At 47.1% G+C, this 14,420-nt stretch overlaps 1 protein-coding gene across 2 annotated transcripts in view; it reads right to left on the bottom strand.

Annotated features, from left to right (window-relative positions):
• The window catches only part of PLPP1 (phospholipid phosphatase 1), a 90,452-nt gene extending 80,764 nt beyond the window's left edge, over positions 1–9,688 (bottom strand). For both annotated transcript variants that reach the window (XM_066602718.1, XM_066602719.1), the window contains exon 1: positions 9,411–9,688. In XM_066602718.1, coding sequence (XP_066458815.1) covers positions 9,411–9,468 — 58 coding nt within the window. In that variant the 5' untranslated portion in view covers positions 9,469–9,688. The remainder of the gene's footprint in view (positions 1–9,410) is intronic.
• Positions 9,689–14,420: the final 4,732 nt, after the last annotated feature.

Below are 14,420 nucleotides of genomic sequence, written 5' to 3'. Positions count from 1 at the left end.
CGCATAACTAGGTAAATTTGTCATTCAGATGTCTAGGAAGCTGGGAGGTTATAATGGCAGCCTTATTGGTTGTACCCAGCTTTCCCAGAACCAGATAAAAAAAAAACAAAAAACAAAAATCAGTAGCTACAAAACTTTACTTACATTTACTGTCGATTTTAAAAGAGAACTGTTCTCTAACACATACCGTATGTTTGCCTTTGAACAAGGTTCACGGTTTAGATCTACATACACAATCTACCTATAAAGTGGAGTCACTATGACTACACAATTTTTACCTTTCACTGATCCAAAGTTGCAGCCTGTAACTCCAGAGCTGTATTCACAATTCTGTTGAGAGTTCATGGAAAGTCAATAAGTTTGTCATTAGACGCATTCCTAATGGTTTAGCTGAGCTTCTATAATGCAATGGAAGCATTATCATAAATTTTTCGATCCCAAGACAACATTCAGCCAAGTCACCAGAGCCATCAATAGCAGAAACAACTGGAACAAGTGCTTGGATTTATTGGAAATCGTTCCATTTTATTTCTTTTTACTTTATGGATTTAACCAACAGGTGGCCAAGATCTCACAGGCACAGTGTGGAGATGTTTGTATGAGGTTCATCCATACATTAAGCTGTATTTACTCATTGATACAGCACATACATATTGCTGATCATTGTACACAGATTGTCACTCAGGTTGAGCCTTTTCTTTATGGGTGCTTATAACATGTATATAGCAATAAACCCCCAATACAGCGCAGGTCCTTAAGATTATGGCTCAGGACCAGAGCCTTAAAAAGGAATTGTAGCACAATTACAAGTTATATTCCATCAACAGGCTAGAGGATAACTTGCTGATCAGTAGGGGTCTCACCACTGGTTGTACAAGCGCACAATGGGACTGTGGAGACATCCGAGTGGCACCCACACAGCGGTTTCCATCAACCTCACTGAAATGAGTAGGAGGGCTGCCTGCGCACGCTCAACCAATGCTCTATTCTCAAGATCAGCAGGGGTCTCAGTGGTACAACCCTCACTGATCAGCAAGTTATCCTCTATTCAAAGGATAGGGGATATGGGATAACTGTAGTCCAACCTCTTTAAACACACAATGCGGAGTAAAAAGAGAACTTTACCCAGCTTTCTAGAGACTCAGACTGACATAAAATCTAGGTCATAATGTGAATAACACTCTTCTGCTCTGGGTCTCATAATGATCTACATGTCCAGTTAGTATCACATTACATTGGTGAACCAGGAAGCTCAGGATGAAAGCATAGTAAATATGGACCGAAAGTCTTACAACTTGATTGGGATCAGTGAGCGTTGCTGCTTCAAGGACACAATGTATCGGGACAGATTGCTATACCTCTTTCAGAGCCATAAAAGGTAAGCTCTGGAGTCCGTGGAGTATAAAGCAGTACATGTGAGCTTACCTATAATGTGGTTGCATTTATTAAGAACATTGAGGATGTGGTTTCGTGTGCACTTAGCAGCGAGTCGTGTAATTAGACTTATAGGCTGAAACTTCAGACGTCTCACGCACTACCCAATATAGAACAAGTAGGATCGCCTGGTGCATACACATAATACCGACACATCCTTCATGCAGACGGGCAGCAGCTAGATTTACAACAGCAATCAGCTGTCACCATCTCTATAAACACCTCCACTATGGATACATGTGAACCTTTATGATATCCAGACATGTTCTACAGCGCCATTTGTCATAGCTGCCCACTATAAGGCTGGGTGAGAACTAGAAGTTCCCACGTGGGTTGTTACCAAGGTTGCTTGGACTGCAAAAAACAAAACTACTTCCATTTCCACCAGCTCTTAACCGACCTAAACCCGATATATCCATGTAAAAGTGTGATACTACCATAACTCCTGGGCAGAACGCTTACTGTCTCGGGGTTATATTTGCCTCCAATCTTTCCTTGGCTTCCTATATTCAATCACACGTTATCTGCGCCTCAAAAACCATCTCCAGAACCCGTCCTCTTCATAATGTAGAAACCGCAAAAACTCTTGTTACCCTGAACCATTTCTCGCCTTTCTTCTCCTCAGGCTCATCTATATACAACGCTCTATATCTTCTCCCTCATTTCTCTCTGCCCACCCTACCAGCACTCCTCTACTAATGACTTTAGACTAAACTTCTCTGTAATCCAAACCCTCCATCTCCCAGACTTTTCCTGAGCTGCACCAGTTCTCTGGAATGCGCTACCCCAATAAATCGCCAAATTCCAGTTTTAAGCATGACATAAGATTTTAAAAAAAAAAACTGTTTTGGGGAAGCCTATCACATATCCTAATCTAACTTTTCTCTATTTTACCTCTTCTACGTTCTCCTTCAGAACCCAACCCCTTTATCCCACTGTATCACCCACACCCCATATTTGTACATACACAGATATCATCTGGTAACGGGCTCATGCAGCTTTATGTATACTAACCTATTACAAACTGGCTGGACCACTGTATGTATGAAAAATGCGACTGGTGTGATCTTAGTTTTCAAAGGAAACGCACACCTTGTACGTCAGTCATTTTTTTACCACATCCAAGTCCAGGAGTCACAGGCTAGACCTCATTTAGATTATGGTTCGAATGAACTGCGTCAAGTCCAAGACGACAGGAGACTACATTTCACAATACATAAGGTTACACCGTATTACTGTCCAAAGTCCATAAGCATAAAGCAGGACCTCTCCTCCAGATGTCAGACTACAGAGATATCAAGATAGTAAGTGATTGGTATACGCCAAAGGCGGCAGATGGCGGCAGGGAAGGCTACTGTATCTGCCCCCCTGGAAGTCACTCCGCGGTACAAGTGCTGCATAACCCACTGCCATGCGATGAAGTGGCACAGGCCGTGAATATTCTCATGCGTGCCACTTGTGCAATGCGTTTCATGGGACCACTGCCAACAGTACATGCCAATTCTAGTTAACAGTTCAGTGCGGATTTCATTGTGGAAAACTTCCACGATGCGCAATCTCGCCCTTAGGCCGCTTTCACGGGGGGGGGGGGGGGGGGGGGGGTCGAAAAAAATTGCATGAGATTTGTGCGTTACGAGATGAACAACTCTCGCATGACGTGAGTCTGATGTGAGGTTTCCCATTGACAACAATGGGAAACACTTAGGCTAGGTTCACATTGGGCGAATTTGCCGCGGTTATTCCGTTGCGGTTTTGCTGCAGAGGAAGGGCTTCTGCGGCAAAACCACTTCAAAGGTTCTTTTTGGCTTGCAGATTTTCTTGCATGTTTTGTCCGCTTTTTCAGCTCGGAAAATCCACAAGCGGTTTTCTTTTCTGCAGCGTATTTAAGCGCTGAGTTTGTTGCGTCCATGGAGACTATATTTTAAAACCGCGCCACAGCTGCATTTCCGTACTACGGCAAAATTCTGCCCTGTAAGAACAGCTTTTTGGCCAAACACATTTGCACTGCGAACGCAGCAGTTTTGCCGAAGTGCGGATATGCAACAGCAAAACCAGAGCAAATGCGCAGCGTTTGAACCCAGCCTTAGCGATCACCTGACACGACTGAAGGCCGCACCGAAGGATCACAACCTCACAGGAGTGATGGGAGGCGGTTTTTGATAGAAAAGCAACATGTTCACAAGTGCGATATCGGGCTGCGTGTAGGAAGCCTTAAGGCCGTCTTCACACACACAACGAAATCTACACCAAAATCCGCATGTTTTACATATGCAGCTTTGCCAAGTGCAAAATCCACAGTAATTCGGTAACAAAATCCACGTTAGACATGCAGATTTTTGTGTGGATTTCACCATAACAGAATTTTCTGCCAGGTGTGAAAGCCTCCCAAGAACAGACATTATAGAGCGAGGCTGCTCTCACACAGGCGCTTTGAACGCCGCATTAATCGCAGTATAACGCTCTCATTGAACTCGATGGGGCCTTGTAGACCTGCTCGATCGCGGCGCTGGACGGCGTTTACCAGCACTGCGATTTTCGATGGTGCAACCTGTATGACGATTACCAAAGGCTTCTTTACCTTGCTCTCCCGTCACCTTTAGAATACGGTCAGCAGTTTTTAGGGTTCAGACGGCTGATAATCGCCCTTGCTTACCTCACCATGTCTGCTGTGAGTAAAAAGATACATTTTTCTTTGATTCGCAATCATACGTTATCACAAGGAAGAATCACATCCTGCTTTATGTCGCCACAAAGCAGCATAAACAACTAAGAAATACTGCAGATTAAAGGAGTCGTCCCGTAAGATGACCTTATCCCCCGTCCACAGGATAACGGATCGGTGAGGGTCCGACTGCCGAGACTCCACCGATCACAAGAACAAGAGACGCGAAGGCTGCCAAGAGATTGGCGCGTCGGTCAAACATGCGCACTGGCCACTCCATTCGTTTCTGCTGGACTGCTGGAGATAGCCGAGCGCTTGATCTACTCGCCACCGCAACACGTAAAACAGCCTAAGCTCACATCTTCAGAAAGAAAAGCTCTAATAAAACCAAACTACATTCTATATGTATTAGAAGGAAGCGTCGGGCCGCCCGGTAGGTTTGATCCACCGGCACAGATGAAGGCCCTTTTACAAATCATTTATAGATTTAATTACAGTTCAGCAGCCTTCTCAGACCTCGGGGGTCACAGATTAGAAAAGACCTGCAAAGTCTATTCTATAATTGGAGCCATTAAACCCTAGACTGCTCTTAACCCCCATGAGCCACACGGACTTACTGAGGTCTTTAAAGCAAGTGCTGGAACCCCCTCCCCCATGAATTAACAAAACTTCAAGGAGTTGCCTAGAGCTATTCAAGTCAATGCCAAAGGGCCGGCTCACACAAGCACAATGTCATTGATGTAGTCACATTTGCGTATATTACACGTGTAATAAAAGAACGCAGCATCTTCGATTCTATCATGTATTACGCACGACACAGCCCTCTTGTCCAAAATAAATGCTGTACATAGCCAATTACATTGCGTATGAGGGAGTTTACACGCAACATCGCTAAGTGACAGAGCAGGAAATGTGAATAAAAAAATTAAGCCAGGGAGACTGCGCTCGACCGCGTGAGAGATGCTCTATTACACGCAAATCCAAATGGCTGCCATACACGGCGACATGCCTGCTCATCACTGGCTGACAGTTCATGTGAGCCCGGCCTAAAGCAGGTATGGACAGGTAGCATTATACAGCTCTGTACTCCCTGGAGCCAGAACAACAAAGAAGAAAAAAAAGTTGTATTGCAAAAATTAAGCTCTGAGTTTTCGTGCACGAGTCGTTCCTCGCTCAATTCCAGTTTTCTCGGTGCAGGCTGTTCTCACAGTCGGCAGCGCTGATAAGATTCTTTCACCTCACATCCCGCTGGTAGTTCACAATGGAACGAGAGCTGTAATCGCGGAGAACAATACAGCTGTTTGCTTATGCAAAACAGCTGTATTCGCCAAGCGATAGCGGCAGTGTCCTGCTCCACCTGCATAGCTCTTAAGTAGCTACTTAACTACTATAGACTATGCAAAGATGATTGCTCAAAACTGTCACTCAAACGGTCGATGGAGTGACTTCGAGCAATCATCTGTCAGTCTAAATGGGGTCTACCTGTGCACTATACCTGCTCTCTAATTGGGTAGTGTTGATCATGTGATCAGCGCTGACAAATCAGACAGTACTGCACATTAGGTACTTAGAAATTTGCTGAAGCCATCGTGGACAGCAATACCTGAAACAGATGGACTGGAGGGGCAGCAGAGAATAACAACTGCGGGTAATATACCCCCTCCTGGGACAGAACTGAAGGGTCACTTTAAAACCCCATTATAGCATTTTGTTCTCATAGGTGGGGAGTTGGGCCTATTAGGCAGGGCTCTGTTGTGGAAGGTTGCACGTGTCTATTGACTTTAGCAGACATTTGCTAATGCCTCATTTACTATCCCACCGCGCTCGAGCCCCGCCTGTCCATAGGGACTGGTAATATAAAAAGGATTATTAAAACCGGATGACCCGTGTAATGCACTTTCCATCATGAGCATAATCATTACAATGGCATCGCAGAATAACACAGAAGCTCAGAGATGTGTTCTTCTCCTGTCCCCTCAGACCAGCACTGCAGTACTACAAGCATCTTGGCATCAACCCATCAAACATTTACATAGAAGTGGTGCATCAAGCTGCAGATGCCCGGTATCTGCCATCCAGCCTGCATACAGCACTGACACAATGTGCAGCTTTGACTATGGAGAATGATAAATGCTTTTAAAGGGAACCTGTACATCCCCACAGCACCATAAGCCAAGGTTACCAAAGGTCCACAGCGGATTGGTGACCCTGCGTACCTCACTGTATTGCGGATGACCGTGGAGGCTCGCAGGCGGTCATGCGCAGTACAGATTTTTTTTTTTCTGATAGTTTGTATTACTTTTACATTCTCTTAGCAACGCAAATACCCGCGGACCATATGCAATGTTAATTGGAAAGAAGATCCGGCCACGACGGAGGGCAGATCCACAGCGTCCGGATAGGTAAGTAATTCTTCTTTTTAGGCCTCATGTCCGCGGGAAAGGAGGGACCGGCTGCGGGATTCTGCATGAAGAATCCGCGGCGGGCCTGATTTTTCCCGTGGACATGAGGCCTTAGGATATCAGAACTAGATGACCCGATGGTAACCGCACATTATGTACAACCACCAGGAGGGCATTGATCTCTCACACATCTGTAATTAGACTGCATGTTCTCCATAGGTTCAGGCAGTTCTCTGAGCTTTTGTAGCTTCTTATCACTTTCCCTAATCGTAACAATCAATTAATTTGTTTCCTATTGGCCCAATCGTTTGTTCTTATTGAAGATTAGGAAATTGGATAGCGAATGTCGCAGCAGACGGGGACGGAGGCGAGGGAATACATCAAAGACTTAGAATATAAGTTTTTATTTGGAGATATGCATGACGGTGTCAAGAAGAGGAGACAAGACAGCTGGAAGATACTAGAAACGATGAAATGTGTCACACCAATCAGGTCCACACAGTGAAGGCGGAGGAGCGCAAGAGGCTCACGAACAGATGGGGTCAGTGGTAGAAAAAAAGATTAGTCTCGTGAGACGTACGACCCTTTTACACGGACCAACAGTCGGTTACATCATAGCACGAGCGCCGGCGTCACCGCTGAGGGCGTTAGCACTCGTGCAGCGCGTTTACACACACACGCTGGTTTCTTGCTCAGCTCGGCTACTTCATTGTAAACCAGGCACAGCGCCATACCCTGCGTAGTGGCAATGCCTGGTATTGCAGCTCAACAGTGAACCCCCAAATGCTCACGTGTGTCTAGCGCTCCATTCTCTATGGACTGGAGGGAGATCCACGAGGTCGGCTATTTCAGTCCATTCCAAAGAAGCGGATGGAAAGGTCCCGGATGACCCTTTATAACATGAGGCCCCCCTCATAAGTGTGCAGGAAGAATTGATTTCCCATAGAATGCTATGGGCTCTATTTGCTGCGGATCCGCGGTTCGAACGCCCGCTTCCACAGCAAACATCTGTCCGTGGGCAGGAGCCCTCATTGGAACATCTGACAGGTCCCGTTATCACCAACAAGCCGCATGTCTTACAATACGATTAGTTCACATTGCCAAACAGACTCCTTTTAGGTATCTGACTGCATGTACCCACACCTCGCACCGTGAGATTACTGCTGGAGCCGGCGGCAGATTCTCCAAAAATAGCGCAATTGAGAAATGCTGATAACATCAGCTTTGCCGCCATAATTATGCCATTTCTTGGACGGTAACCTGGGAGCAATCAATAGCGTAACGCAGAACAAAACAAGGTCGGGCGCAAAAAATAAGCCTTCATACACATGGAGAAATCGTTTAAAAATTCTACGTTTACGAGTCGCCTCCTTCTATCATCCTATTAAAAAGAAAAAAAATAGGGTGGCACTAAATGACTAATTGTACCCTCGCATAGCAGCGGTCACCCAACTTTCCTAGACGCCCGAAAGAAAACATCTTTATCATGCAATATGGTCTCCTCGTCTAAGCAGAATTCGGCCTCGTTCACAACAGCGTTCTGCTTTCCTTTTATTAAAGGGTATTTCCAAGTTATTGATTATAAACAGGCGAAGGGGCGGTGCGGGGCCACAGCCTCTGATAGGGGACGTCACCCGTCCTGTAGACCCGTCACGTGGACTTCTATCCCTGCGGCAGGTTATTGGGACGTCACCTGCCGGCCGCTGCTGCAGCGTTTGTAAACAGAAGACCGAGGTGTGGCGCGCGGCGGAGCAGGGCGCAGCGGAAGGGGAGTTTTTAAGATACAAGGGGGCTTATTCACTATGCAAAATTGTTGTGTGAGCGAATGAGAACGACTGCGGTTTAAACAGGTCGTTAACCCAACGAGCCGACGGCGGTTTTTATGTTGCATAAAATGAACAAGGAATGAAAATGCAAACCATTCTCATTGGTCGTTAAGCCGTTGGCTCGCGCTCAGACTGGACAATTAGCGCGCACTAAGGCTGGAGTCCTGCGGGCGACGCGTATTTACATGCGCGGCGTATGAGCCGTGGGTGTTGCTCATGTGTGCATGTACAATACACCCAACCGTTCATACATGTAACCAGGTCAGTATGTGCGGGAACACAGAGCGCGCTGCGTGAACAAAATGCGCGCGCACAACACGCTCATGTGAACGAACCCATAGAAGTCAATGGGCTCTATACACCGTGCATTGTGCGCACAGATTCTTCATGCACATAACTCAGAGATGCTCCCGGCATTGATGAACAGCCGGAGCATGTGTTCTGTACTCTGAGTGTAAAGATGAAGACGCCTTTTACCTTCCTTCTCTTTAGCGCATGCTTATTTAAAAATGGATCCATTAAACAGACAACAGAAATAAAAACCAAATGCAAATGTTTCCGTTAAATCCATCACCCATTCAGGACCAGGTAAAAAAAAAAAAAGCCCTTTACGGTTCCTTTCCGTTTGCTTAGCTGAAATAAAAGCTGCGCTCTGCGCTATTTTTCCCCTTTAATAGAAAGAACTGAAGTTCTGAAAATCCCTCTGAGATCAAAGGGAAGAAAAACAGAACTGGGGTTTTTGCACATTTTGCGTCTTGATGAAGCTGCAGGACGGAAGGCAGAGATGCTGCTGATGTGAACGAGCCCAAATCCTGCTCAGGCACATGAGAAAGCTGGGTGCCAACCCTGAAGCCAAATACTCAGCTTTGCCAGAGACGGACAGAACTCGGAAACTGCAGAGTGACCGGACAGAAAGCTGCAACAAGTAAGTGAGAGCAGGAGATCCTGCAGGGAAGATACCAGCCGTCAGCAGGGAGCGGGGGGCACCGAGGAGGGGAGGCAGGTTAGTACAACACAATGCAGGCAGACACAGACAGGTGACATGCAGCAAGCACCCCTCCCCCAGGTGAAGCACATGGTACATACCGAGCACCACACACACCACGTCCAGGACGACGAACGGGATCCTCGTTTTGTCAAACATTGTGCCGGTCACTGCAGCAGTCTCATGTGTGACAGTCCGGCTCCAGGCGCCCGGGTGTGACCGCTGCCGGGGAGTTATAGTCCAAGTGCAGCGGAGGAGGACAGACTTGTCACTGACTGCACACAGGTGACATTACTGGGAGCAGCCCGAGAACACACAACGTCACACTCCGCCCGGGCTCCTGTCTGTCTGCTGCACGGGGAGAATGTGGCTGGGCAATGTTGATGGGACGAACCTCAAAGAGAACGACGTGACGTACAGCGGCGATAAGCCAATCAGCGATCGGAATCAGCCAGTGGGTGTGACGGGGGCGTGGTATAGGGCTTTATAGGGAATGGATACAGCGCACCAATCCCGGACGTCAACGGCACGATGGGTGTGGTTTAAGTGGGAGTGCAAGGCAACGATGGACGCTGGAAAGGTCACTAAGGGGGCTTGGGGGCTCTGAGGAGCCGCCACATGGGCTGTTATGTGTCAGACAATGACGTCATAAAGGTGCAGCATGTTCTCCACGTGAGTGCTGTGTACACAAGCAGGACTACTTGGGGACTAAAGCTGTGATTAGATGCAACGATTATTATTCACTTTCGCTTTTTTTTTTTTAAAGGAAAATGGTTTCCTCTAAAAAGGGCTTTACTGAAAACAAACGGGGAAGTTTATGGTGATCTGACTATTTGGCACAAAGACGTGTCTGCAGCAAGGAGGGCATCATATTGGTTTGCTTGACTACTTATGAAAAGGTTAAAGGGGTTGTCCCGCGCCGAAACGGGTTGTTTTTTTTTCAATAGCCCCCCCGTTCGGCGCGAGACAAACCAGATGCAGACGTTAAAAAAAACAAAAAAAAAAAAAACGGATAGTACTTAACCGAATCCCTGCGCTCCGGTGACTTCTTACTTACCTTGTGAAGATGGCCGCCGGGATCTTCACCCTCGGTGGACCGCAGGTCTTCTGTGCGGTCCATTGCCGTTTCCAGCCTCCTGATTGGCTGGAATCGGCACACGTGATGGGGCGGTGCTACGAGGAGCCGCTCTCCGGCACGAGTGGCCCCATTCAGAAGGGAGAAGACCGGACTGCGCAAGCGCGTCTAATCGGGCGATTAGACGCTGAAGATTAGACGGCACCATGGAGACGGGGACGCCAGCAACGGAACAGGTAAGTGAATAACTTCTGTATGGCTCATATTTAATGCACAATGTACATTACAAAGTGCATTAATATGGCCATACAGAAGTGTATAACCCCACTTGCTTTCGTGGGACAACCCCTTTAAGTTTCTATTTCATTGAAACTCCTGAAGACTATCTAGTGAAGATTACCCACATGCTGGTGAGCATGGAAGAATGAAAGTCCTGTGACTTTCACTGCCTCCATTCACTGTGTGTAATATGTGGTGACAATACGCCTGTGTGAATGAGCCCTAACTTTAATAGATCCCAGTTCTGTCTGCTTGAAACTCTGTTAAAATTGTCCATGTGAATAAGCACTAAATCTGCATCCGGAACTCCAAGCACATTACTGCAGCGCAGGATGCGGCTTTAGGGCTTATTCACAGTGACTACTTTAACGTTAGAGTTTGTAGCTGACAGAACTGGGACCTATTCAAGCCAATGGAGGTGTTTAAAAAGATAGAACACATGAAAGTGGATTGTCTTATTTTTTTTTTTTTTCTGTCCTGCACCCGCTGACTTCAATGGTAGTTCTAGGTGACCTCAGACGGATAAAGCTTGCACGCTAAAAAACACATGTAAACGCTGAACAAAAACTGCTGTAAATTGTACCTTGTTCAAGTTCTTAATGACAATGTACTTGCCAGTCAATAGAAGCTTCCTGCCTATCTCGTCAAGATGGGTCTCGCACTATCTTCTGACGCAGCGTATAAAATCGACAACTGAAAATTCACAGATTTGCAATTTTTTTCACGGCATGTATTTTTTAATTTTTTTTTCACCAAAAAAATCGTTCTTCTGAATGAAGTACATTGGAATCCAATGCTTCGCATGCTAACTACTTTTGCCCAATATTTGGACACGGCTAAATAGCTGCGATTGTGTGAATAAGGCCTTAGGAACAGAGAAACTGTATTTACATAGATTTTATATATATATATATTTTTCTTCCTTGGTTCCTTTTGGGTTTTCAAAAAAACAGAAAGCTTTCCGTTTGCTCCCGTTACATTTTTTTAAACTGAACAAGCTCCCGTTTTCAATGGAGCCTCTCAGACAGACACTCGATCGCGGCACTTTCATGAGCCGTGACTTTCAAGCGGACTGTTCTATCTTTGGGTGTTTAGTGCTCCTCATTCATGATGAGGGGTGCTAAAACTCAGTGTCACCCACAGCATCGCTGTAGCTGGAAACAAAAGTAAACTGGGGCACTTTGCCGCGTTCATGTCTGAGGGTGGTTTAAGTCATCCTCTTGTATAAAGCTCTGCATGGCGCCGCACCACCATACCTTGCGTCCCTCTTGTCTGTACCCCACCCGGCCCGCTCGCTTCGATCTGCTAACACTCAGACTAAACACCCCTCTAATACAAACCTCACATGCTCTCCTACAGGACTTTACCAGAGCTGCACCCATCCTCTGGAACGCACTACCCCAAAGCATCCGGACAATTCCCGATGCACAATATTTCAGATGTGCCTTAAAAACGCACCTCTTCAGGGAGGCATACCAAATCCCCTGATCTAGTCCCCCGCCTCTCACTATGGTTCCCCCCACACCTTCCAGCCTGCCTATCGCATATGACCTCTACCCCTGCACATCTTTACTGCCCCACCCCATTGTTTTCTAATAATGGATTTCCACATGAAATCCCCTACTGCCTGTGTTTCCCATGACTCGCTCCCTCTTCCACCCCATTTGTTTCAAACTGATTGTACCTCACATTGTAATTACATAGTAACATAGTATGTTAGGCCGAATGAAGGCAATGTCCATCTAGTTCAGCCTGTTTCAACCTCCTTGTTGATCCAGGTGAAGGCAAAAAACCTCAAGAGGCAGAAGCCAATTAGCCCTTTCAGGGAGGAAAATTCCTTCCCGACTCACTAATGGCAGTCAGACTAATCCCTGGATCAACCTCTAATAGTTCCTACCTGTTTGTAAAACCCGGATTAACAACCCTGCTGGTCACTTAATGTTTATATCCTGTAATATCCTTTCGCTCTAGAAAGACATCTTGTCCCCTCTTAAACTCCTCTATGGATTTTGCCATCGCCACATCCTCAGGCAGGGCAGAGAGTTCCAGTCTCACTGCTCTTACAATAAAGAACCCTTTTCTGTGTTGGTGATGAAACCTGCTTTCCCCTCATCATCCTGACAGCATACACCTGGAGGTTGTCTGCTGGACACCTGTTGGGACTGGAAGTGGAAAATACAAAAGGCAACTCCCATCACCAGCTTACCAGTGTCTTCCTACATGACAGTCCAAGCAGAACCTACAGGTGTATGCCGGAGGAGAAGAGAAACTCTAGGCAGCCTTTCCACCCTGGGGTGATTTCTCTCTGTTGGGCTGACAAGGTCTGCGTGGGTGAGACCACGCTAGGAGACCCTCACCCGCAGGATTAATCCAGCGCATTCCTTAGGACAGGGATACGCAAAAGAGCAGAGATGCCAAGAATGTCCTGTTTATATGCGGCGGCTTGAGGATAGTCATGCAAACCTGCTTTGTGTAGATTGTACGGCAAAGGTAGTCTGGGAGGAGGGCTCCTCTGCCATGGCGGACATTCGTTCGGTAATCCGAGAAGAAATTGAGTCATCTTTCTTCAGTCTTCCCCCTTCCGCCCCCTGCTAAAAGGGCTAGGCAGATGCTAATGGAAAATTCCGATTCAGAGGAGGGACTCCTGGAAGACTCCCCTTCAGAATCTACGCCACCGACAGAAGATGCCAAGAAGTATTTCTTCTTGTTGGCGGATATGGGCCAACTGCTGAGCGCAGTTAGGCGTACTATGCAAGTGGAGGAAAAGGCTCCTGGACAGCTTGTTTCGGGGTCTTCAACCACAGCCAAACCCATGTTTCCGGTAAATGACATTTTGAAACAGTTGATTCTATCGGAATGGAGGCAGGCAGAACATAAATTCTTCCTACCAAGAGAATTCAGGAATCGCCTGATCTTTTCTGCAGACGATGTTGATTTCTTGGAAGTTACCCCCAAGGTGGACCTGACTGTGGCCAGAGTATCCAAAAAAGCGGCTCTACCCTACAAGGATGTCTCACAGTTGTGGGATACATTGGAGGCTAAGGTGGATTCCACAATGAAGAGAGCCTGGGAAGTCGCTGCCCTTACTATGAAGGTGAACATCATAGCCCCGTCTGTTGCGAGGTCCATAACTGTCTGGTAGGACCAGCTCCAGTTGCTGTTTGCCCAAAGGGGTTCCAGGGAGGATATTGCCAGCTGCTTTCCTCTACTGCAGCAAGCAACAGGATTCCTGGCAGATGCCTCCATGGAGTCCATAAGATTTGGAGCCTGCTCGGCAGTACTCTCCAATACAGCTAGGAGAGCTGTTTGGGTTAAACCCTGGACTGGAGATTGTATGTCAAAGAACAAGCTCTGGCTCCTGCCATTCCAGGGCCACAGGATTTTCGGGCCTTCCCTGGACTCGTTATTGGAGAAGGCTTCGGACAAGAGCCACGGGCTCCCAACGGAGAAGACCTTCAGGCGGCCTTCCTCCTCCTACCCTCCATCATTTGTTCCCTCCAGGATATAAAAGGGAAGACTGGACTCTGGTTCTACCCAAAGGGCGGAAAGGGTGAGACATCGCCCTCGGGCCCACTTGCGGCCGAGACCCTACAGGTCGGGGTTAGGCTGATCTGGTTTGCCCCCAAGTGGGAGGAGATGACCTCCAGTCCCTGGGCCCTGCACCTTATTAGGGAAGGCTACAGGCTGCCAGTTGCCCTCGCTCTCCCAGGCTCTCAAGCTGGGAGTGCAAGAGTTACTATCCCTAGGGGCCATCATT

This window comes from Eleutherodactylus coqui, chromosome 5, assembly GCF_035609145.1.
Source record: "Eleutherodactylus coqui strain aEleCoq1 chromosome 5, aEleCoq1.hap1, whole genome shotgun sequence".
NCBI lineage: Eukaryota > Metazoa > Chordata > Amphibia > Anura > Eleutherodactylidae > Eleutherodactylus > Eleutherodactylus coqui.
The sequence above is the reverse complement of the archived record's forward strand: the minus strand, read 5'-3'. Positions and strand labels throughout refer to the sequence as shown.